The sequence below is a fragment of the Antechinus flavipes genome, chromosome 2 (assembly GCF_016432865.1).
Source record: "Antechinus flavipes isolate AdamAnt ecotype Samford, QLD, Australia chromosome 2, AdamAnt_v2, whole genome shotgun sequence".
NCBI lineage: Eukaryota > Metazoa > Chordata > Mammalia > Dasyuromorphia > Dasyuridae > Antechinus > Antechinus flavipes.
The window spans coordinates 651,049,740-651,073,376 of record NC_067399.1 but is presented as its reverse complement, the minus strand read 5'-3'; the positions used below and the strand labels follow the sequence as shown (position 1 = coordinate 651,073,376).

Here is a 23,637-nt window from a genome sequence, read left to right as displayed (position 1 = left end):
CTATTTACATTCACGTAGAGCCAACGGAATCAAACAATAACCAGGTTGGAGCACGGGCTGGGACTTATCGTTGACCAATCATTGAGAGCCAGAGTGATTTGAGTTTAAGGCATCATCCTTAAAAAATAAATCTAGTGAGTAAAGCCCACAGAATATTGTGAAATTTCAATAACCAAAAGTTGAATTTGTTTGGTGTTGTAGCTGTGTGGAGGGAGAAAAGAGAAAAGGGAAGGCGAGGGAATAGAAGGGGAAGGATAATGTTCAAAGAGCTAAAGCTCAGAATGGACAGAAATGATGGGAAGCTCAAGATAGGGACAGGACTGCTGCTTGGGGCAGATGGAAATATGAAAATGGAACATGGAAAGAAAGCAGAATTACTTAATTCTTCTTTTCTTTTTTTTTTTTAAACAGGAAGATAATGTTTGAATTGGAAAGAATAAACCAAAATAGCTGAGGAAGTCAAGACCGAAGATAAGTGAGGAAAATCTTAGCTTTTCCCCATTTCAACCTTCACCCTTGGGTCTAACTCTAGACCTCTGTACTCTGGAGCTGCAGAATTCATGTTTCTAGGTTCTGGGGAAGTGATTAAATTTATATTATCTTTGGAACTCCAGTCCTGAGACTCAATATTCTCAACCATGACTGAGGGCAAACTAGCCCAGTTAACCACTATTTCTTGCTGGCTCCAGACACCAGACTATACATTTCAACTTAACATTCAGTCCACTCTGGCCCTTCTCCCATCCCATACCTGAACCTTCTACCTCTGCTTCTGGGGATAGCAATTAAATCAATATTATCATTACTTCTGGAAAGAGCCATGTCAACCTACTGCCTTATGCAATGTGTCCTAGACCAAAACCTCCCAGTTTTGATAGTTACTCCCCAATATATGTTATTTTCTCTTATAGAAAGTAAACAACCCCAAAGAGATACTAAAGAAGGGAAAGGGACCTGTATGTGCCAAAATGTTTGTGGTGTTTGTAGTGGCTAGAAGCTGGAAAATGAATGGATGCCCATCAATTGGAAAATGGTTGAGTAAATTGTGGTATATCAATGTTATATGGAATATTATTGTTCTGTAAAGAATGACCAACAGGATGAATACAGAGAAGCTTGGAGAGACTTACATGAACTGATGCTGAGTGAAATGAGCAGAACCAGGAGATCATTATATACCTCAACAACGATACTGTATGAGGATGTATTCTGATGGAAGTGGATCTCTTCGATAAAGAGAGCTAATTCAGTTTCAATTGATCAAGGATGGGCAGAAGCAGCTACACCCAAAGAAAGAACACTGGGAAATGAATATAAACTGTTTGCATTTTTGCTTTTCTTCCCGGGTTATTTGTACCTTCTGAATCCAATTCTCCCTGTGCAACAAGAGAACTGTTCGGTTCTGCACACATATATTGTATCTAGGATATACTGTAACCTATTTAATATGTAAAGGACTGCTTGCCATCTGGGGGAAAGGGTGGAAGGAGGGAGGGGAAAAATCGGAACAGAAGCGAGTGCAAGGGATAATGTTGTAAAAAATTACCCTGGCATGCGTTCTGTCAATAAAAACTTATTTAAAAAAAAAAGAAAGTATTTGTATACTAGCCCTTAGCCTAATGTCTAGCTTTAGTAAGTATTTAATAGATTTTTAATTTATTCAAATTTTCATTTTGTGAATTTCATTTTGTGAATTTCATGAATTTGGTTCATGAAATTAAATTCATTTTTGTTCAATTTTTCATTCATTCATTCATCCATCTATTCATCTATCCATGATAAAAGATCAATTAATTATCTTCAAAGATGTCAAATCACTGGGCCTAGAAAAACTACATGGGGGCACTGAAAGGGTTGGACTATGCAGCTGTCAGTGACCTTCAAAAAATATCACATCAAACAGGGGACACTGAGTCATCTTTCTCCCTTCCTGATTTCTCTCTGGGACATTACCTCTTAGTCACTGGGGTTTGCAGCTTCTGAACCATCTTTGCTCCTTTACTGTCTGAGTCTCATTAATTCTAACTCCACAACATCCAGTTCTTTCTCTGTCACTTACTGCCTGGGCAAGTAATTACAATGGTCTCCTTACTGATCTCCCTGTCTCTGGTCTCTATCCTCGTTATTATTGTTCAGTCCCAGCTCTGTGGCCCCAATTGGGATATTTTTGGCAAAGACATTCAAGCAGTTGGCCATTTCCTTCCTCAGCTCATTTTGCAGATGAGGAAACTGAGGCAAACAAAGTAAAATAACTTGCTCAGGGTCACAGAGGCTGGATTTGAACACAGCCTTTCACCATCTGATGTCAACTTATTGAAGCCATCCCTCTACGTTCCACGAGCCGTCCCTGTGCCCGTGCACCTTCCTTCCTTGCCTCCGTCTCTCTAGGTCCCCATCCTCCTTCTGCCCATCTCTTGGGCACTACCCCCTTCCTGGAGGAAACGATCCCTCTTGTCATTCGTGCTGACAGGTCTGTGCTGTGTAGACTCCTCATAGACTTCCTCCTGGGAGGCCACAGTGCAAAGCAAGCTGGATCTGGAGCCAGAAGCCCACCCCGGTGGGGCTACGTGGCCTTGGGCCAGCCTCCATATGAAGCACTGGGCCTCCGAAGACACATCTAACTCTGAAGTTTAGAGCCTACAGCTTAAGAGCAGTTTGGAACAGAGTGGGTTAAGTGGACGGCTCAAGGTCACACCACGGGTAAAACATTATCAGAGGGTCAGGACCCCCTAGACACACCTCCATGTCCACACTGGGCTGGACCTGCCCCTGCCCCGCCTCCATCTGTCTCCCTCTCTAAGGTCGCAGGTGAGGAACGTGGGGGTCGGGTCTATGTGAAGGCTGCCTCCCCACGCAGGCTTTCATCTACATCCCGAGTGACCTCACCCCACGGTCCCCTCTCAGGCATAAATGCTTATTCCCTCCCCACGTCCTCCGGCATCAGGGGGAGCCTGTAGTCAGGGATCCCTGGGAAAACACATAAGCTGAAATTCATGCAGCTGCCAGGGACCATCCTTCCCCGTCAGGCAGCCAGCTGGGGAGCCCCTCGACTCCTTGCCGAAGCTGGAGGACCTCGACCACCCAGGAGGAGTGGGAGGGAGGAAGGGAACTGGGTGGGGTGGGGCAGAGCCCAGTGATAGGAGGCCAGACCTTGCCGAGCCCTGCCGGAGCCCGACCCTGTGGCTGGGGGGAACCGTGAGGAGAGGAGGGATGGAAAGGGGAGAAAGTGGGAGAGGAGGGAGGGAGGGGAGCCACCCAGAGGCTGCCCTTGGGGAGCCCGGTCAAGGAAACCAGTTGGGAGGGAGGTGGAAAGGGGAAGTGAGGAGGGGGCCTTCCTTATTCCTTCAGCCAGGTTCTTAACCTGGAGCCTGAACATCTGTTGCATGATTTGTGGGGTTTTTTAAGCTCTGAAAAATGTATTTCCATATAATTGGTTTGCTCTGTATTCTCATGTGCTTTATTGCATGCATTAGAAACATGATGCTGAGAAGACTGTCTCTAGGCTTCCCCAGACCACCCAAGGGGTCTATGAAGTGAGTTACTACGACCTCCCACCCCGAGCCAGGATGGTTCAGAAAAGCAACAGCAGGAGCCCCTCGGCCCCGCTGGGCTGAGATTGATGTTGGGAGGACCCTGGAGGTCGACTCGATTCTTTCACGGAAGAAGACGGCCAGTGACCACCAACTTCCCAGGGTCGGGGAGTGCTGGAGTCGGGATTCGAATCCAGATCTTCTATACTGTATCACCTGCCCCTATACGGCTGTTCTGACGCGGCTCTAGAGCTCCCCCTCTGCTGCCCCCTCCCACCAGGACAGGTTCTGGCCTGTTCTGCTAGAAAAAGTCAGCTTTGGCACAAAGATCCGGCAGTTCCAGGCAACCTGGCCCAGCCCTGCCTGGAGGCACCAGCTGCACCTTTGGGCCTTCGTCTTCCTCCATGGAAGGGCCTTGGCCTGGCCACCAACTCTCTCAAAGCCAAGTTCACCCCGAGACCTGACTGGGGCCAGGGATGGGCAAAGGAGGCAGCTGAAACATAAGAGAAGGCAGCGAGGGCTCGGGGTCAAATCCCGCCTCGGAAACTTCTCTACTCGTATGACCTTGATGGGCCTCAGGTTCCTCTGTGAAATGAGGGGGTTGGACAGGATGAACCTGATAGATTCTATGCTCTAAGGCTCCATTCAGCTCCCTAAGAGCCTCCCTCCAAGGTTCTAGATTCTGGGGGCCCCTCCAATTTTGTGTTCTAAAGCTGCATCCAGCTCTTGAAGTGCTTCCCCTCTAAGGTTCCAGTTCTGATTTTCTAAGACTCCATCCAGCTCTTGAGGGCCTCCCCTTTAAAGATCTAGGTTCTGAGGACCCCTTGCAGTTCTGATGTTCTAAGACTCCAGCAATCTCTCTAAAGGTCTCCCCTCTAAGGTTCTGAAGACCCCCTTCAGTTTTAATGTTCTCTAATTTTAGACCTCTTCTAGCTGTAACCCATCTTCACCAGAGGTAACTTTTCCAGCTCTCCTTTCTGCAGAACTCGGCCTCTCTAGTCCCAATAGGATGCATTCTTTGCCTGACATTTCCACCTTTCCCTTCACTCCCTTTTCCTACAAGAGGCCCCTTTAACCCAGGGGGTTAATCTAGAGGAATAACTCACCTCCCCAATGTATTGGGAAGACATCAGAGTGCTTCCACACCCCCTATCCTTCCTCCCGCCCCCCCATATCCCAGACTTCTCTGTCTCTGTGTGTCTCTCTCTGTCTCTGTCTCTCTGCTCCTCTCTAGGCTTCCCACGGCGGGGAGTTTCCATGACCCTACCCTTCCCAGCTGTTCCATTTGCTTTCTGTCTAATCTGGAATAAATGTAATAATCGCTAACATATACAGAGCACTTTACGAATTCTATCTCATTTAATCTTCCCATGCATCCCGAGTGGATCTATCATTATCTTTGTTTTTATAAATGAGGAAACTGAGCCCAATCAGGGTTAAATGACTTACCCAGACTTCTACAGCGATTAAGTATCTGAAACCACAGCTGAACTCATATCTCAGCTCAAGGTTTAATACTCTATTCACTATTTAAGTATCAGGCCAGATTTGAACTGAAGTCTTGGCTCTAGATTTAGATAGATAGGCTTTAGATTTGGCTCCAGGCTGGCTTCTTTTTGCCTTTTTATGTAGCTACTATTTGCACATAGTAGGTGCTTAAGAAATAGCTATTGACTTGAATTTTAGTGATTTTTTTTTTCAAATGTCCAAATTATTTACTATGTAAGTATCTGAGGCCAGATCTGGACTCAGGTCTCAGTTCTAGGTCCAGGACTCTAGCCACTATGTAAGTATCTGACGCCAGATTTGGACTCAGGTCTCGGCTCTAGGTCCAGGACTCTAGCCACTATGTAAGTATCTGAGGCCAGATTTGGACTCAGGTCTCGGCTCTAGGTCCAGGACTCTAGCCACTATGTAAGTATCTGACGCCAGATTTGGACTCAGGTCTCGGCTCTAGGTCCAGGACTCTAGCCACTCTGTAAGTGTCTGAGGCCAGATTTGGACTCAGGTCTTGGCTCTAGGTCCAGGACTCTAGCCACTCTGTAAGTGTCTGAGGCCAGATTTGGACTCAGGTCTCGGCTCTAGGTCCAGGACACTAGCCACTTGTGTATCTAGGTATTAGAGACGGATAGTGCCTTAGAAATACTGATTTTTCCAACGGGGAAGCAGACTGAGGTTGTGTCTTACCCAAAGTCACACAATGAGAAAGAAGCAGAATTGGAACTCAAACCCCAATCCGGTGAGGATTTCTATCTCATCTGGCTCAATTTCTGTAAAATGGGGACACCCACGGGCTCCCAGATCCCAGGCTTGGAGCTGTGAGGGCCAGACTCTTCAGCTAGAAGAAATCTCTCTCATCATGTCCAAACACTTGACAGAAGGGAAAGACCCAGGGAAGCTAAACACCTTTGCCCGACATCCAAAAGGTGCTAAGTGTCCAACGAGAGCGCAGACGTCCGGGGCTTTGCACCGGCACGCCCCCACGTGAAGGGCAAGCTGTTAATGCATCTATTCCTGGCACATCCGTCTAATCATTTTTGATGGACGTCACATAGAAGTGCTCTTGAAACAAGTTATTATCTTGCCACAGTTCTTTTATATTTAACGTTCTGTGAACTACTGGATTAAATGGCCGCTTTTTGTAACCGAATGAAAGGATTATTGTTCTGCCTGGGATTGTTACAGGATTGTTCTGAGAATCAGAGAGGGCAGTTAGAAAGTGCTTTGAAAACCTTAAAATGCTACATAAATGTCAGTCATCATCATCATTATTATTGTAAAGACCGCAGGTCATGGCGGAGCTGAGAAAAATAAACTTCCTGGCGCAGGTCTTATAAATACAAGTGTGCTTGGCTTGGCTGCGAGGGAGGAAGATGAGAGGATTAAGCCCATGACCTCTGGCCCCCATCCTGGTTCCCAGGAACAGCTCGGGCTTCAGAAAAGTTTTCTGACCTTCAGAAAGTCAATTATCCGAGGACGGGATGGGAGAATCGGGGCCGGTCTCGGGCTAAAAAGATCCATTCTGGCCTGGGACTTTCAGTGGACCAGGGATGTACCACGAGCCACGGCGTACCCTGCTATTTCATCCACAATCACTTTGGGCTCGGATCCTGCCTGTGGGATCATGTGAGCCACGGCCATAAAACGAGGGGATGGGATCTAGACCAACGCTAGATTCCTGATTAATCCTAAGCCCCTTCCTCTTCACAGAGCTCAGTTGGTACAGATGGTCTATAGCAGTTCTGGATTATGACCCCATGAAACAAAGCCACGGGCAAGTCAGGCCATTCTGATATTAGTGGGGGGGCCAGAATGCAGGAAGCCGGCTTTAAATGGATACTCGCAGCGAGCTCTTTAATTCAGTATGTATTTCTTTCTTTCTTTCTTTTTTTAATTTAAATTTTATTTTATTTAATAATAACTTTGTATTGACAGAATCCATGCCAGGGTAATTTTTTACAACATTATCCCTTGCACTCGCTTCTGTTCCGATTTTTCCCCTCCCTCCCTCCACCCCCCCCCCAAGATGGCAAGCAGTCCTATATATGTTAAGTATGTTGCAGTATATCTAGATACAATACATATTTGCAGAACCGAACAGTTCTCCTGTTGCACAGGGAGAATTGGATTCAGAAGGTAAAAATAACTCGGGAAGAAAATCAAAAATGCAAATAGTTCACATTCGTTTCCCAGTGTTCCTTCTCTGGGTGTAGCTGTCTCTGTCCATCATTTATCCATTGAAACTCAGGTAGGTCTCTTTGTCATAGAAATCCACTTCCATCAGAATTCAGTATGTATTTCTGAAGCACCTACTATGTGCTAGTCACTTTCAAGTTGGAGAGCATCCCGAGTAGGACATCCAGAGTCCTAGGGATGAGGAGCAACTGAAGGAACTTCCCTTGAAGGTAGGGGCTGGCTTCCTTTTGCCTTTTTGTGTGGCTACTATTTGCACATAGTAAGTGCTTAAGAAATAGCTACTGACTTGAATTTTAGCGATTTTTTTTCAAATATCCAAATAATGGTTATGTTGACGAGAAAGTAAACCTACTCTCTATGGTTCTCCCAGGGAGCCCTTGGATCAAAGAGTGGAAAGTGCATTATCAAGATAATAAACCTCCCATAATGAGAAATGTCCAGCAGTGGAAGCAGACTACCCAATGAGGTGGTGAGTTCACTGTCTCTGCAAGTATTCAAGCAGAAGATGGACGACTACTTTTCAGGGATGTTGTCTAAAGGATCGGGGTGGAGGTAGAGAGATCCTGGCAGTGGAGTTTGGACTGGGTGACCGGAGATCTGAGTGTAGATTAGGAGTCAGAGGGTTATGTATGTATGAACATTCTGACTCCTGGCAGCATAAGTGAGGCGATCAGTCAATCAACAAGCATTTAGTAAGCACCTACTATATACCAGGGCTGTGCTAAATGCCGGAAGAGTCGAAAAACATGGTCCCTGCCTTCAAGGAGCTCACATTCTAGTGGAGACTGACACGCAAACCACCAAGTCTGTTCCAGAGATATTCGGCACAAATAGTGGGAAACACTCTGGGAAGGCCCTGGAAGGGATGGGGAGCTGGGAGAGCCAACAAGGGTACGAAGAGGGACGGGAGTTGTTGCTCACCTTCTCGGGAGCTCAGTTTCCTCCTCAATGAAATGCGGGGCATTGGCACAAATGGGCTTCGATAGCCTCTCAGCTTGGCTGAACCCTAAATCCTAAATGTAAAACCTTAGACCCCTTCCCTTTCCAGCAGGGGAAGCTGAGCTCCGGCTAAGTGACCTGCTGGCAGTGAGCTGGAGCCGCCCCGGCCCCCCGCCTGCATGTCCCTCCATGGCAGCCTGCGCCGTCTCTGGGGTCCTGGTAACTTGGCTCCCAGGGAGTGTCACCTGGCCGGGACAAAGCTTCCTCGGACCCCGAGGGCCTCCAGGCACGGGCGGCGGAGAGAGGGCCGGCAGCAGATGGAGCGGGGAAGGTCATTCGCGTCCTCTCCGGCTGCCAGATGCTGGTTGTTTGCCGTGGCCGGCAACAGCTGGCGCGAGCTCGCCCGGCGCTGCCCTGCCAGCTGCCGCTTCCCCGCCAGGTGCCCCAGGGCAGGAACAGTGTTTTCCTATGGTTTTCTGGGTGTTCCCTCACACCAGTCCCTACGTCGCTGGGGTCTGCCTAGGAAGGTCAAGGACCCACTGCTCCTCCTGCCCCCAGGGTGGGCAATGGGTCCCAGCAGTGTCTGCCAAAGCACAAAAGGTCTCAGTCCGCCCCAGAGCACGGGGTAAAGAGGAAAAACCGTAGAAATGGAGCTTTCCACTGAGAAATCCCACCACACCCGAGGGGCCACCAGGCTCAGAGGCCTTGTTTCTCAAAATGGCCGGACCGTGACATCCGGACCAGAGGCTGAAGTGTGCTAGGACACAAATGGCAACTGGGGGGGGGGGGGCGCCCAGCGGGCCTCTGCTGCTCTCCGCTCCTCTCTGTCTTTCTGGCCAAATCCCAGCTAAGCTCAAAATCCAGCCATGTCCCATCACCTCCTCCAGGAAGCCTTCCCGGACTGCTGGAGCTGGGTTGGACTCAGACATCCTGGATGGGCAATCAGGGGCCTCATTCCCGAGCCTGGCTCTGAAACTTGAGGGGGCTGGATGAGGTGATCCCCACAGTCTCTACTGGCTCATTATCCTAGAGTCCTCAGTCTTGCTGTTGTAAGGCTCTGTTACAAAGCACAATACGGGGGTCCCGAAAGCCTTCGTGCAGTTTGTTAAGCTACTTAAGGTATAAAAGCTTAAAGCTGCACAAAAAACTTTTGGGACGTCCTATATAAATGTGCACTCATATTCCAGGGGAGGAAACTGAGGGCCAAGCGAGGGAAGTGATTCGTCCCATTCACACAGCCAGGAAGGCCCAGATGCCTCCTTTAAAAGCTATGGAAACCAAAGGCTACTGGGTTTACACAGTCACATAATTAATGTTTGAGACGGAATTCATATGCAGGACTCCTGCTCTTCTACGTCTCCTTTGGGGGCGGGGGCTGCTGCTGCTGCTGCTGCTGCGGCTTCTCCTTCCTTTTGTTTGGCTTTTTGTGTGACTACTATTTGCCTACTACGTGCCAAGCACATAGTAGGTGCTTAAGAGAAACCTACTGACTTGCGTATCTGTTGGTCTGGTTGGCCCAGAGCAGGGACCGGAGATTGGTCACACGCCTCAGAAGCTAAAGCCAGCGTTCCCATTGGCAAAGTCGTGGGGGAGGAGGAGGAGGCGCCCAAGAACCGCACGCGATGGTGGGGGGAGGGAGGAAGGGGATACACAAGAGTAAGGGAAAGGTGAGTTCCTTCGATAACTGGGGAGGCCACGTGGCTGGTGTTGGTGTTTAAGCCTCCCTCAGGCGTCACCACCGTGCAGCCGCAGAAACAGAAAGTCGTGTGTGTGTGTGTATAAACACATGTGTAAATGCATGCTGTATGTGCGCGTAGGTACATGCATGTAAATATGTACTGTGTAGGCAACTCTATCAGGTAAACTATGTATAGGCGTGTAAAGTGTGTTGCACACATGTGCACTAAAGTGCCTTTGCATATTGCATGTGTAAACGCATGCTGCAAGTGCCCATGCATGTAAACACATGTAACACACCTCTGTAACATGTGCAAGTCTATGTGAAGTGTGTGTCTACACATGTGAGTGCATGTTTCATGAACATTACATGCAAATTTGCCTGGATATGTATGCAAATGATGTGTGCATTACATGCATATGTATGAATGCTGTACATGTGCATGTAAATACAGTGTGCATGTGTATGTATATGAAATGGGTCTTATGCACATCACATGTGTAAATACACGTTAGAGGTACATGTAAATATGTGTGCATATATAGGCATGTAAAATGTGTGCTCATGTATGTGCATATAAAGTCAAATTATGTGTGTATTGTGTGCATGAGTAAATGCATGTTGTATGTGCATGTTTGTGCATGAAGTGTATGTAAAGTGTGCATGTCTTGTGTCCATATGCGTGTCTACATGTGGGAATGCATGTTGTGTATGTACATGCATGAAGCATGTGTGTAGTGCGTGTGCATTGTGTATGTAAGTGCATGTACATGCAGGTAAGTACATGTAAAGTCAGCGTGTGCATGCGTGTGTCTGTGACGTGTGCACGCGGGTCCTTGTCTGCCGATGAGCAGCGGCGCCAGATGAACGGGGGCCCTCGGAGGGGGAAGGCCCTGGGTTCTGTGAGGCTCCCCGGGGTGGCGGGGGTCTCGGCCGGGACCAGGGGAGCCCAGCCGGCCGATTTCTGGATGGAACGGGGCGGCGTCCGGGAAGTGCCTGGAGCCCAGGACTTAACGAACACTCGCCCCGTGAGCGGATGTCGCATCGCGTGTGAGTGCTGGCTCTGCCTTCATTATCCCACTGACTGACCCGCGAGCCCGAGAGGCCTGAGCCCCCTGCGGGCGCCGCGCGGCCGTGCCGTTGCTGCCCGTGCACTGTTTGGGCGCCGAGTGTGTTCAGCCCTCCGGGGAGCGCGCACGTGCACACGCCTCCCCTGCATGTGTCCGTCCCATGTGCGCGGGCCCCGGCTCCGGCTTCCTGCCCTCGGGAAGCCCCGGGACGGCCCCCAGCTGGCCAGGAAGCCGCGGCTGTTCCCCGCTCCGGGGCGCGGCGACGCTCGGATTGTTCCCGACCAGGCAGGGCCCTTCCGGAGGACACCGGGACGCACCGAGGGACGCAGCGCGAGGGACCGGGAAGAGACCCGACCCTGACTCACCAAACGCACCCAAGGGTCTGAGAGTCTGGGGCGCGGAGGAGCTCGGACACCGAGAGGAGCCTTCGGACCCGGTGACCCTCCCTCAGGCTCCCAGCGGCTCCACGAAACGGGCGGGGATCCTTGGCCCATTTTACAGATGAGGAAACTGAGACCTAAAGAAGTTTAGTGATTGCCTCCCCAAAGTAAGAGCCAAACGCCATGAAGGGGAAAAACTCTGGTTTTGAGCCAGAGGCGGCTCGGGAGCTCCTTTACTGCCGTAAAGCTGAGGAAGCTGAGACCAAGAGAGAGATTTGCCACAAGGGCAGTCAGTCAGTCGGCAGGCAATTATTAAGCGCCTTCTCTGTGCCGCGCACACCCTGCTAAGTTCTGGCCCGTGGGCAGGGAGCCACGATACAAGGGCCGCAAAGGTAATTACCGGATGAGTGAGCTCGGGCCAGGGGGTTCAGCCCCCTCCCAGCGTTCCGGGCATAGATGTGTGGCGGGGGGGCTGCCCCGGGGCCTGCCCCCTCCCTGCCCCCTTCTCATTAGCGACAGTTTCTCAGAACCCCCGCCGTGGGACGGCCCGGCTGGAAGGGCCTTGTGGGCCGGGTGCCGGAGCTCAGGGACCAGCGCTCCCCAGGAGGAAGGAAGCTCGGCCCGGAGCGGGGAAGGGAGGGGAGGGCCGGGGCCGCCTCTGGGGACCCGGCTTCCTCCCGGAGCCCGGCCGCTGCGCGAAGGCATCCCCAGGACACGCAGGCCACTCTGCGGCTTCCCGGCCCTCCTCCCCCCTCTGCTCTCCCAGCTGCTTCCCCAGCCAAAGAAAAGACAATTAACTCGGATGGGGGTGGAGAAACGTACGGATCGCCAGCCGGCCTGGGATCCGAATCCCACCACTGGCATCCTGGGGCTGTGTGTCCCCGACTAACCAAACCTCTCAGGGATCTGGGAAGCCGAGTCTGGATCCCTGAGAAGGAGAAGCCGCCCTGGAGTGGGGGGGGGGGATTTCTGCTTGGGGTGAAGGGGCTCCCCAGAACAGTGAGGTACCGGACCCGTCCTCCCCTGCTCTGCACTGCACTCACACACATGTGCAGAACATACACATGTGTGCACGTATGTACATGCGTGTTTGTGTGTGCACACGCGTGTGATGTTCCTCCCACAGAATAGGGAGGTGACTCAGGTCACCTTCCACAGGCACTTAACAAAACTCCCACAACGCAGTGAGGACGTCGCGTCTCTAGTGAGAAGCTTTAAAAAGAGCCGTTTTCTCACCACCTGGGAGGGAGACTGAGGCTCCATCCCTGGGACAACAGACTAAGTGTCAGGGCCGCGGCTGCGGGGCCCTGTTCTCACCACTGCCCCACACGGCCCTCCCCGCTGCGGAGGTTCCCGGAGCCCCCGGGACGGGGACCTCCTGCCCGGAGCCCGGGGAGCCGGCAGGGACTCGTGCGCTCCCTTCGCTTCGGACGTGAGGGGAGTGGCTCGTCCAGGGCCCATAGTCTGTGATCCGCTCAGGGCCCCACGGCGAGAAGCTGCGGGGCGGGCTGAGGGCTGCTCTCTGTCCGGCGCTTCCCCTCGTGCCGGGAACCTTCGCCCCCATGCAGCCGTGCCCTCCCGTAACAGCGCCTTAATGCCCACAGATTACCCGAGGAAGGCTCAGGGGCCTGACTGTGAGCGCTCAAACCCGCCTCAGCCCAGGACGCCCGACGGCCTTCCGTCCCCGTGGCCTTCTCGTGCCGGCCGTGCCCCCCCCTTCCCCTGCCACCCCCGGCAGCCTCCTGAGGGACAGCTCCGCCCCGCCAGCTGCCCCCCTAAGCCAGCCCAACCCCCGGCCTTCTGGTCACCTCCCCGGCCCCCTCCTCCACCACCCCCACTCGTCAGCTGCTCCCCATCTGGTACCGTCTCCTTTAGAATGGAAGCTCCTTGAGGGCGGGAACTAGCCATGGGTATTTCCATCCGTCCATCCGCCCTTCAACCTCCCATCTACCATAATACCTGAGGTTGTATTTGAACTCGGGTCTTCCTGACTGAACCTAGAACTCTGATCTAGTTGTCTCCATAGAGAGACTTTAGGAGACGCAAGAACTTGGATGGGGAAAAATCCTTCTTTTGGGCCTCTTTTCTCTCCATCTGCCTGTATGTCTGCATATACGCAAGTGTCCATCTGTCTTGTCCATCTGTCTATCCATGCAACAATTATCCATCCAGTCCTCCACCTATTTACCCCTCTATTAAATTTCTTTCTATTCATCTCTCCATCAATCTATCCTCTATCATCTACTTATCGATCCATCGATTCTATATTTATGACCTATCACCCATCTATCTATGTATCATTATTCATCTATTACCTATTTATATACCATGAATCAATGTATCTAGCATCTGTATCTATTATCTAGCATCTAGATTTACATTCTATCATCTGTATCTATTATCTAGCCATTATCTACCATCTCTCTACCAACCATCTACCTGTCTGTCTACTACACAGTTATCCGCAGTCATCCATCATTTTTCTCTGTCTCTGTTCTCGTCTATCTCTCCATCCATCCATCCGTCATAGAATCTGAGCTTGTGTTTGAACTCAGGTCTTCCTGACTCTAAACCTAGAACTAAACCCAGAACTCTAATTGTCTCCACAGAGGGATTTTAGGAGATGCAAGAACTTGGATGGGAAAAATTGTATCTTAATTTTCCTAAACTCTAAATGAAATCCAGCATTTCCTCCCATTACAAATACAAGGAACTAGCCATAGTGAAGAGGGGGCCACAAGCTCCATCAGACAAGGATGAGGGGCGAGTCGCGGACACAGGAAAGGCTGCAGCTCCCACTTCTGGGGAGATCGCCCCCTCCCTCATTCTGGAGACGCTGTTAGGGCAGCCCAAGGCCTGGGAAGCTTTTTGGGGTGTGATGAAATACTCAAAATCACCGTTAAGAAAATAAACGTCGCAAATGAACTAGATAATTCATAAATTGTACAGCTGAGCAGAGAGAATCGTGGAATATCCAAGCGGGAAGGAAATTTAGAATGCATCAGAGCTGGGAGAGACCTTAGAACCTAGAATATCAGAGCAAGGAGGAACCTTAGAACCTAGAACCAGAGTAAGGAGGAAATTTAGAACCTAGAAATCAGAGCTGGGAAGAGCCTTAGAACCAGAGCAAGAAGGAATCTAGAACATAAACAGAGTCCTTAGAACACAGATTGTCAGAGCTGGAAGGGCCTTGAGAACATTAAAAATAAATCAGCAAAGCTGAGAATGTCTCATTGGGAAAGAGCACAGAATGTAGATTCAGGAGGAAGCTTAGAGATGACCCGGTCCCGCTCCCTCTCACTTTAGGCGGAGGAGCGGGCTTGCCCAGTCACACAGGCCGGAGGAGCTCAGGTCTTCTGGGGGTGGTTCCCATCTGCCTTTGCTCAGTCACAGACTGAGACTCCAGCTGGCCCATGGCAGGCTGTGCCCAGGGACTCAGGGTGGGAGAGGGCCGGTGAGGGCTGCGGGGCCACGAGGTGGGCAAGGGCCACAGGGAAGGGCGAGGGCCGCGGGGCGGACGAGGGCCGCAGGGAAGGGCGAGGGCCCCGGGGCGGACGAGGGCCGCAGGGAAGGGCGAGGGCCGCGGGGCGGATGAGGGCCGCAGGGAAGGGCGAGGGCCGCGGGGCCACGAAGTGGGCGAGGGCACAGGGAAGGGCGAGGGCTGCGGGGCGGACGAGGGCCGCAGGGAAGGGCGAGGGCCGCGGGGCAGACAAAGGCCATGGGGCAGACGAGGGCCGCTTACCTGGCTCCCTGGCGGGGCAGTCGTGGGGGTTGCACCTCTGGGAGTTCTCGGGCCACGCCTCGTGGTCACAGAGACTGTTGTCCTCTTCCGGCTGGCCGGTCTTGGTGTTGACGCACTTGACGAGCCGCCGCTGGATCCCTCCCCCACAGGTGGCCGAGCACTGCAGGAAAAAGCGGGGCTGACTCGCGCAGGCTTTGGGGAGTGGGCCGGGCCCTGGGGGAGGGGAGCTGAGACCCGGCGGCCCCTCGGCTTATGGCCCGGTGCTGGGAGGGGACGAAGGTACAGACTGGACACAGTCGTCCCCTAACAAGCGCAGGAGGGCGAAGCAATGTGTGAGGCCGTTTCCCGGGAGTGACCAGGGAGGCCTCCAGCAGGAGACAGGCTTGCAGGGAGAGGCAGCTGCCCTGAGGGTAGCGGCCAGTGTTAGTGGGAGAGGCTGCAGGCGCGGGTCCGAGGGGGCTCCCCCTGCTCCCGGGGAGCCGCCCCCCGCAGGCGCCTCAGAAAAGGCAGAGTCTGTTCCCGGCCCGGGAGCCCTGGGGCACGGCATCCCCACAGCATCCCCCCACTCCCGGCTGCTCTGGGTGCGCTGTCTCACGGCAGCTGCCGAGGAGCCCCGAGGACTCTTGGGGGCACTTGGGGACTGGCTCCTCCTTCCCCCAGAGACTCAGAGAAGTTAGAGCCGGGAAGAGCATTAGACATTCTAACCCATCCTAGAGATGAGCAAACCAAGACCCAGAAACGTTCACGCGTTTGCTCGCGCTCACACAGACGGGATGGTTCCGGTTTGCGGGGTGTTGCTCTGACGCTCCCTGGATTATTTGGGGTTCACCGGGGCCCCTCGGCTCACCTGTCCCCAGGGCCCCACCACCCACTTGGTGCACGGGTGGGTGTTGCAGGGCCTGGTGGTGTTGGGCCGCAGGGTCTCCTCGCAGTGCCCGAGCTCGGGGCAGGTCACGAGGCGCTCTTGCTCTCCTCCGCCACAGGACTCGGAGCACTAAGCGGGAAATGGAGACCCCCCAGGTTCCCTTGTTAGGATCCAGGGACCCAGGGACGGGCGAGGGGGCTCTGCTACCAGGGATCTGGCTCCCTGGTTTTCTCTTGGGGAAGGGCTTGCACAGGCCCCTTCCCGCCCCACGGCGCACAAGACCCGGAGCCTGGACACCATCTTACTCCCCGGCAGTGGGCCAGTTTATTCTAAGGGGAGCCAGGGTGGTGGGGCCCCAGGCAGGGTCGGGACCTTCTCAGTTTGAGGGAGAGAAATTCTGGGGGCAAGGCTGCCTTTCAGCAAAATCGGAGTGGGCACGGGCCAAGGGAGGCGGTCGGAGAGGAAGATGGCCCCCCCTGAATACGTTCAGGTGCCTTTTCTTGGGCCGTCTCCCCGCGCCCTTACCTCTCTCCAGGACGACGTGTACCAGTCCAGGCAGGGGTCCAGGTGGCAGGAGAGCTGGCCCAGAGGCTTGAAGAGACCGGGCTGACAGTGGAAGGGGCGCAGGAGCCGGCGGTCCCGGGTGTCCACGCACTGCACGTCCCGAAACCTGAAGCCGCCCCCGCAGTTCCGGGAGCACTGGGGAGGCGGAGACGGGGCACTGAGAGCCGGAGGGGGGGCAGCCCCAGCCCATCCAAGTCCAGGACCCTCTCCGGGGAAAACTGCCTCCGAGGGGCAGGAGGAGGACGGCCCTCTCACACCCCCTCCCTCGCCCATCCCTCCTTCCTCCAGCAGCCCCAGAGACCAGCAGGCCGTGCCCTCGCCCTCACTCCGGCCAGCTCTGATTCCCCAGAGAGGAGACCGAGGTCGGGCCAAAGGCTCGGCTCCCCGGGGGTGCAGGGGGGGATGTGGCCCTTACCTTGCTCCAGTTGCCCACGCGCCAGGCGGAGCAGGGCCTCAGGTAGCAGCGGCGGGCGGGCACCGGCTTGCTGGCGGGGACGCAGTCTTCCTCGCGCCCCGTGCTGCACTGCACGGCCCTCCAGATGGCTCCCAGGCCACAGGTCGTGGAGCACTGTTGGGGAGGAGAGTCGGGCTGTACCATCCGCCCCCCCAGCAAGACCCACCGACACGCGGCTCAAGCACCCGAGGCTGAGGGCGTCTGTGGCCGGTCAGGGCCACAAGGTCGGGGCGACTGAGGCGCAGGATGACCAAGGGCCGGTCTCTGTTACCTGCTCCCTTACCTCACGCTCGCTCCGTCACCGGACGGCAAGCTCAGTGGGCACGGAATCTGTGCACAATGTTACTGATGGCAGAGGGTCAACAGTCAACTTTGGTGAGCGCTTGTGGGGGGAACGAGTGAAGGGCAAAATAGGAGGGGGAGTTCTCAGGCCGGCAGGTCCAGCAGGGGGCCAGGCCTTGGGTGGGGGCCTGTCTCCTTCTCCTTGGCACGGAGCTGCCGTCCGGGGCCGGAGGAGCACGTGCAGACCATTGACCACCCTCTCTCTTCGGAAAGAGCATGAGCTTGGAAAATTTATATTCAAAGCTCAGCTTGGACCCAGTCCTGCGGCTACCAGTCAGCTCCTCCCCCTGTAAGCCTGAACCTTTCTGTCTGAAAAATGGGCTTCCTGATGTCGACACTGACATTCGAATTGATTAGAATCAAACAGAATTGATTGACTCAAGCCCAGCTTTTTAGCCTTGAATGTGGGGAGAGGGAGGGAAAAGGGAGGAAGGGAAGGCTATAGGTAGGTTTGCCACGACCATTATGGCGCCGTGCAACGGGTCCTTTCTCAAATCTCAGGTGTCTGTACTTTCAGCTGGGTGCAGGGTCTGGGGGGAGGAGAGAGGAGGAGACTAAAAGCTGGGGAAGTGTCTGCTTTTAGCTTCATTACAGGGAATGTGAAACACCTAGGACAAGGGAAACTACCCTTTCCTCCTTCCTTCTCACCCATAATACTTTATCCCACTCGGGTCCTATTTGGATCCCGGAGATCATCTTGGGCGCCATATTTTAGGAAGGACTTTGATAAAGTAAAATTTGCCCCTTCTTCCTTCTCACTCTTAATACTTTATCCTAGTCAGGTCCTATTTGGATCCCAGAGACCCATCTTGGGCGCCATATTTTAGGAAGGACTTTGACAAGGTAGAACTCGCCCCTCCCTCCTTCCTTCCTTCTCACTCTTAATACTTTATCCTAGTCAGGTCCTATTTGGATCCCAGAGACCCATTTTGGGCGCCATATTTTAGGAAGGACTTTGATAAGGTAGAACTCGCCCCTTCCTCCTTCCTTCTCACCCTTAATACTTTATCCCACTTGGTTCCTATTCGGATCCCAGAGACCCATCTTGGGCGCCATATTTTAGGAAGGACTTTGACAAGGTAGAACTCCCCCCTTCCTCCTTCCTTCTCACTCTTAATACTTTATCCTAGTCAGGTCCTATTTGGATCCCAGAGACCCATTTTGGGCGCCATATTTTAGGAAGGACTTTGATAAGGTAGAACTCGCCCCTTCCTCCTTCCTTCTCACCCTTAATACTTTATCCCACTTGGTTCCTATTCGGATCCCAGAGACCCATCTTGGGCGCCATATTTTAGGAAGGACTTTGACAAGGTAGAACTCCCCCCTTCCTCCTTCCTTCTCACCCTTAATACTTTATCCTAGTCAGGTCGTATTTGGATCCCAGAGACCCATTTTGGGCGCCACATTTTAGGAAGGACTTTGATAAGGTAGAACTCACCCCTCCCTCCTTCCTTCTCACCCTTAATACTTTATCCCACTTGGTTCCTATTCGGATCCCAGAGACCCATCTTGGGCGCCACATTTTAGGAAGGACTTTGATAAGGTAGAACTCGCCCCTTCCTCCTTCCTTCTCACCCTTAATACTTTATCCCACTTGGTTCCTATTCAGATCCCAGAGACCCATCTTGGGCGCCACATTTTAGGAAGGACTTTGATAAGGTAGAACTTGCCCCTCCCTCCTTCCTTCTCACCCTTAATACTTTATCCCATTGGGTTCCTATTTGGATCCCAGAGACCCATCTTGGGCGCCATATTTTAGGAAGGACTTTGACAAGGTAGAACTCGCCCCTCCCTCCTTCCTTCCTTCTCACCCTTAATACTTTATCCTAGTCAGGTCCTATTTGGATCCCAGAGACCCATTTTGGGCGCCATATTTTAGGAAGGACTTTGACAAGGTAGAACTCCCCCCTTCTTCCTTCCTTCTCACCCATAATATTTTATCCTAGTCAGGTACTATTTGGATCCCAGAGACCCATCTTGGGCGCCACATTTTAGGAAGGACTTTGATAAGGTAGAACTCGCCCCTCCCTCCTTCCTTCTCACCTTAATACTTTATCCCACTTGGTTCCTATTCGGATCCCAGAGACCCATCTTGGGCGCCACATTTTAGGAAGGACTTTGATAAGGTAGAACTCGCCCCTTCCTCCTTCCTTCTCACCCTTAATACTTTATCCCACTTGGTTCCTATTCGGATCCCAGAGACCCATCTTGGGCGCCACATTTTAGGAAGGACTTTGATAAGGTAGAACTCGCCCCTCCCTCCTTCCTTCTCACCCTTAATACTTTATCCCACTGGGTTCCTATTTGGATCCCAGAGACCCATCTTGGGCACCATATTTTAGGAAGGACTTTGATAAGGTAGAACTTGCCCCTTCCTCTTTCCTTTTCACCCTTAATACTTTATCCTAGTCAGGTACTATTTGGATCCTAGAGACCCATCTTGGGCGCCATATTTTAGGAAGGATTTTGATGAGTGAAGTAGAACTTGTCCTTTCCTCCTTCCTTTTTACCTTTAAGACTTTATAAGTAGAACTTGCCTTAAGAGAATTAGGAATATTGAAACTTGAAGCAGAGAAGACCCAGGAAAAGAGGAGAGCAATTCTCAAGGATTAGAAAGGGTGTTAGGCTTGTTCTTCTTGGCTCAGAACTGGGAATCATGGGGGAAGAGCATTACAGGGAGGCCAATTTTGGCGTGTTACAAACATTTATTTCCAGACAATTTGACTTGTCCAGAAATGAAATGGGTTGTCTTGTTAAGCTGTAAGCTCTGTGCCAAGAGATATATTTAAGCAGAGTCTGGACATCTTGTAGGAGCTTAGACAGAGGGGATTCAATTCATCATGGGAGTTTGGAATTCAATCCATCATGGGAGTTTGGATGAGAGGAGCTTACACTGCTTTAATTCTCTTCCTTTTAGGGATCATTCCTTCAGGGCAGTAACCTAGAGATTTAAGTTTCTATTCTTAGCCCAATTTAATTCCTCTGGCTTCTAACTGGGGCCCTTCTTTTTGCAGGCTCTAGGGATACATCACAGAGAAGGGGATCTGGGAGTAGGACCCCTCTGGGTGGGCACCTTTCATTGTCCTAATCTTTGAGACGGCCTGGATTTTGGTCCAGCTGCTCTCTGCTGGATCTGCCCTCAGCATCCCTCTCATTTCAAGACAACTGAGACCCTCATGAGGTTAAATACTGGGTCTGGTCATTTCCAGCAGAGCCACAGAGGCTTCTCTTACTCTATTCACCCTCTATCACTCAAATTCACAAACAATTATCAGTAGGGTGATTTTTTTTTTTAAAGAAATGAACTATCTGGTCAAATAGGATTCCTACTAGTAATAATACTCATCCTATCTGGCATATATACTTTTATGCTTTTTCAAAATGCTTGTTACTGTTGTAGAAATAATAATAACGATTATAATATATAATATATATTATTGTATTATATGTATAATATATATTATGTTATATAATGATTATAATATATTTTCACATGTTATCTCATTTGGTCCTTATAACTATCACAGGGAGAGAGGTGCATCTATTTGTACCCATTATACAGATGAGAAATGTGGGAAATTTAAATTACGTAGAAAATTATACAGATGAGAAAATTAACTGAGGTTAGATGTCTCGTACAGCTAGTAGGAGCCAGGGGCAGGATTTAAATCCAAATTGTTTGGATTTCACGACTAGGGCCCTAACCCTGCGGCCAAGTTACCCTTTTTTCCCCCTTTTCTCCGCTGGTACCTGGCAGGACAGAGGAGGGTCGGGGCCCAGAGAAGTTCTAGCCGGTACTTGCCTCACTCCAGTTTCCGACTTCCCAGCTGGCTCCCCCAGGGCCTGCAGGAGTAGCCAGTGCTCCCCGGGGAGGCACCTCGGTCCCAGCTGGCTCGGTGTCAGCCGGGCTCTGAGACTCACTCTTGAGGTCTCCGCCATCATGAACAGTGTTCCTCGGTGACGTTTCCCCACCTGGATTTCCCAGCCATTCATTTGCACCAGCCGGTTGGGGAGACCAAGGGAGACCGGGGGGAGACGAGAAGTCAGGTTCGTGGGACACCCTGATCTCATTGGATAGATTCTCCAACCCTGGGCTGGGAGTCAGTGCAGAAGGGAGGAAGCGGTCGTCCCAAGGCATGACTACTGGGCCAGCCAGGTCATTGGGATCAGAGGTCACTGGCTCAGCTGGGGTCTGCAAGTCCCTCGGGGTCAGATCTCGGGCTGGGAGGTCCGTGCTCCTTGGCCCGTAAACACTAGATGTGGTGGGAGGGGGTAGAGAGGTCTCTAATGGAGGGAATCTGACTGGCTTGGTCTCAGAGGGGATGGGGGTAGAGGTAGCCCTCCAGGTGCCCTCCTCGGTGGGGAGGGGCTCACTGTCTCGCAGTCTGGGGTCACTTGAGTTCCATGACCTCTCGATAGGATCAGCGGCTTTGGGGAGGAGGATGACTTCTGTCCTGGGAGCAGTGGAAGGGACAGTAGGAAGGAATGAGACCAGAGTAGTCTGGGGAGCCGGGAGAGTCAGATTCAGCTCAGGGGCAAAGTGAGGGGGCGCGGGGGTGGTCCTACTCTCTCCTGAGGCTGCCATTTCCCCAGGGAACTTCTTGCTGTCATTATCAGACACCACATCCAATCCTTCCCAAAGAAACTCGTTGGGGTCTTCCTCGGAGGCCCCGGTGGGGACGTGAATGTCACCGGCCTCCCTGCCTCCAGGAAGCCCCGGCCTCTGAGGGCCGGGCTCTTCTCCCTGGGCACTAGTGTGGGTTTTCTCAGGATCTGTCTCCGCAGGAGTCATGGAGGCTGAGGTGGGTGAAGAAGGGAATGAGGAGGTGGGATCCTCTTTGGAGATGTCGCCTGTCACGGGGCCTTCTGGGGATTTATCTGGGAAGAGATTAGAAGGGCGACTGGTGGGACTTGGGTGGGGACCCAGGAAGTCTTCTGGAAGCACCGACTGTCCTATCTCTCCCCGGCTGGGACTGGAGGGTGTCGGGGTGGTGGAAGGGAGAGGCTCCGGTGGGAGATCCACAGTCGGCTGGCCGTCGGTCTTCACGACTTCCTCCTGAGCCGGGGCGGGCTGGGTCGGGCTCTCGGAAGCCCCCTGGTCCTCCCCTTCTGAGCTGGGAGGCGCAGCCAGGGGCGTTTCATCAGACGTGCCCCAGTCTCTGGGTCTCCCATCGCTGTCCCCCCCGACCCCCTCGCTCGGCCTGTCCTGATCCTCAAAGGGGATGCTGGAGAGGTCCTCGTGGAAGTTGATGAAGTTGTAGTCGTAGTAGAAGTCATCCACGAAGACGTTGCCCTTCTTGTCGCCGGCTGCGAAGTCCTCCTCGGTGATGACGTTGGAGTCCTGGGGGCTCGGGGCACCGGGGGCCGGGGGTTCGAAGGCGGGGAAGTGGTTGCTGGGAATGAACTCGATCTCGTTGAAAAGCTCTCTGCTCGAGGAGCCGCTCCCCGACCACTCGGGTACCCAGGGACACGGCGGCAGGGAGCACGAGGTCTCCGAGATGGGCTTCTGGGCGGCGTCGCAGGGCGCTCCGGTGTCATTGGTGCAGAAGACTGGCCGGCTGTGGACGCCCGCCCCGCAGCTCACCGAGCACTAGGAGGAAGGGAACAGAATTCAGGACCTGGTGGCCATTCAGAGCTCGCCCCCCTCCTCTGCACAGAACCGGCGAGGGGAAAGGGGAGCCCAAGAGCGAAGCATGGGCCGTGTGTGCTCCCCGTCCCCCCCCCGAGCAGAGGAGGCATCTCACATCCCGGGCGGACCAGGGAGAAGCCCCAGGCTCTGTGTGCCGGTGCCCACGGGTACCGTTATGCACTTCATAGATAGCTGCGATGATTATATACATTTATATGACTCTGTAAGGTTATCCCATTATTAGGTCCATGTTACAAATGAGAAACTGAGGCTGTCAGAGACCCAGCCAGGGACCCACAGCTAATAAGTATCTGAATCAGGATTTGAACTTTGATCTTGCTGAGTGATCAACATTCTCTCCACTGTGCGACCTAGCCTGGTGATTGACAAGTTCTTTAGGTACTACCTTGGAGTAATACTTATTGCTGTCTGCCTCAGTTTCCCCACCTGCTAAGTGGGGATAACAATAGCCCCTTCATCCCAAGATTGTTATGCGTATAAGATATTTGTAAAGTGCTCTACAAACCGTAACATGTTCCATAAATGCCGGCTATCAGTGTTAGTGTTAGGGTTGGGTTTGGCGGGAGTTCCTAAACTTTTTCAGCCTTTTTGATATTCTGGTGAAACCCCTGGCCTGGGGACCTTTGTCAGGATGATGTTTCTAAGTGGCCTGATAGGTTCTAGGTCTGGTGTCAGGGAGACCCGAGTTCCAATCCGAGTTAGCTGGAAACGTTATTTAAGCTCCGAC

General features: G+C 52.6%; 1 protein-coding gene across 1 annotated transcript in view; it reads right to left on the bottom strand.

Moving 5' to 3' along the window:
* The window catches only part of ADAMTS7 (ADAM metallopeptidase with thrombospondin type 1 motif 7), a 154,774-nt gene that overhangs the window by 7,838 nt on the left and 123,299 nt on the right, over positions 1-23,637 (bottom strand). Inside the window, exons 19-23 of the mRNA XM_051982405.1 lie at positions 21,063-22,850; positions 16,880-17,032; positions 16,426-16,599; positions 15,883-16,029; positions 15,036-15,195 (exon numbers count right to left, since the gene is read on the bottom strand). Coding sequence (XP_051838365.1) covers positions 15,036-15,195; positions 15,883-16,029; positions 16,426-16,599; positions 16,880-17,032; positions 21,063-22,850 — 2,422 coding nt within the window. The remainder of the gene's footprint in view (positions 1-15,035; positions 15,196-15,882; positions 16,030-16,425; positions 16,600-16,879; positions 17,033-21,062; positions 22,851-23,637) is intronic.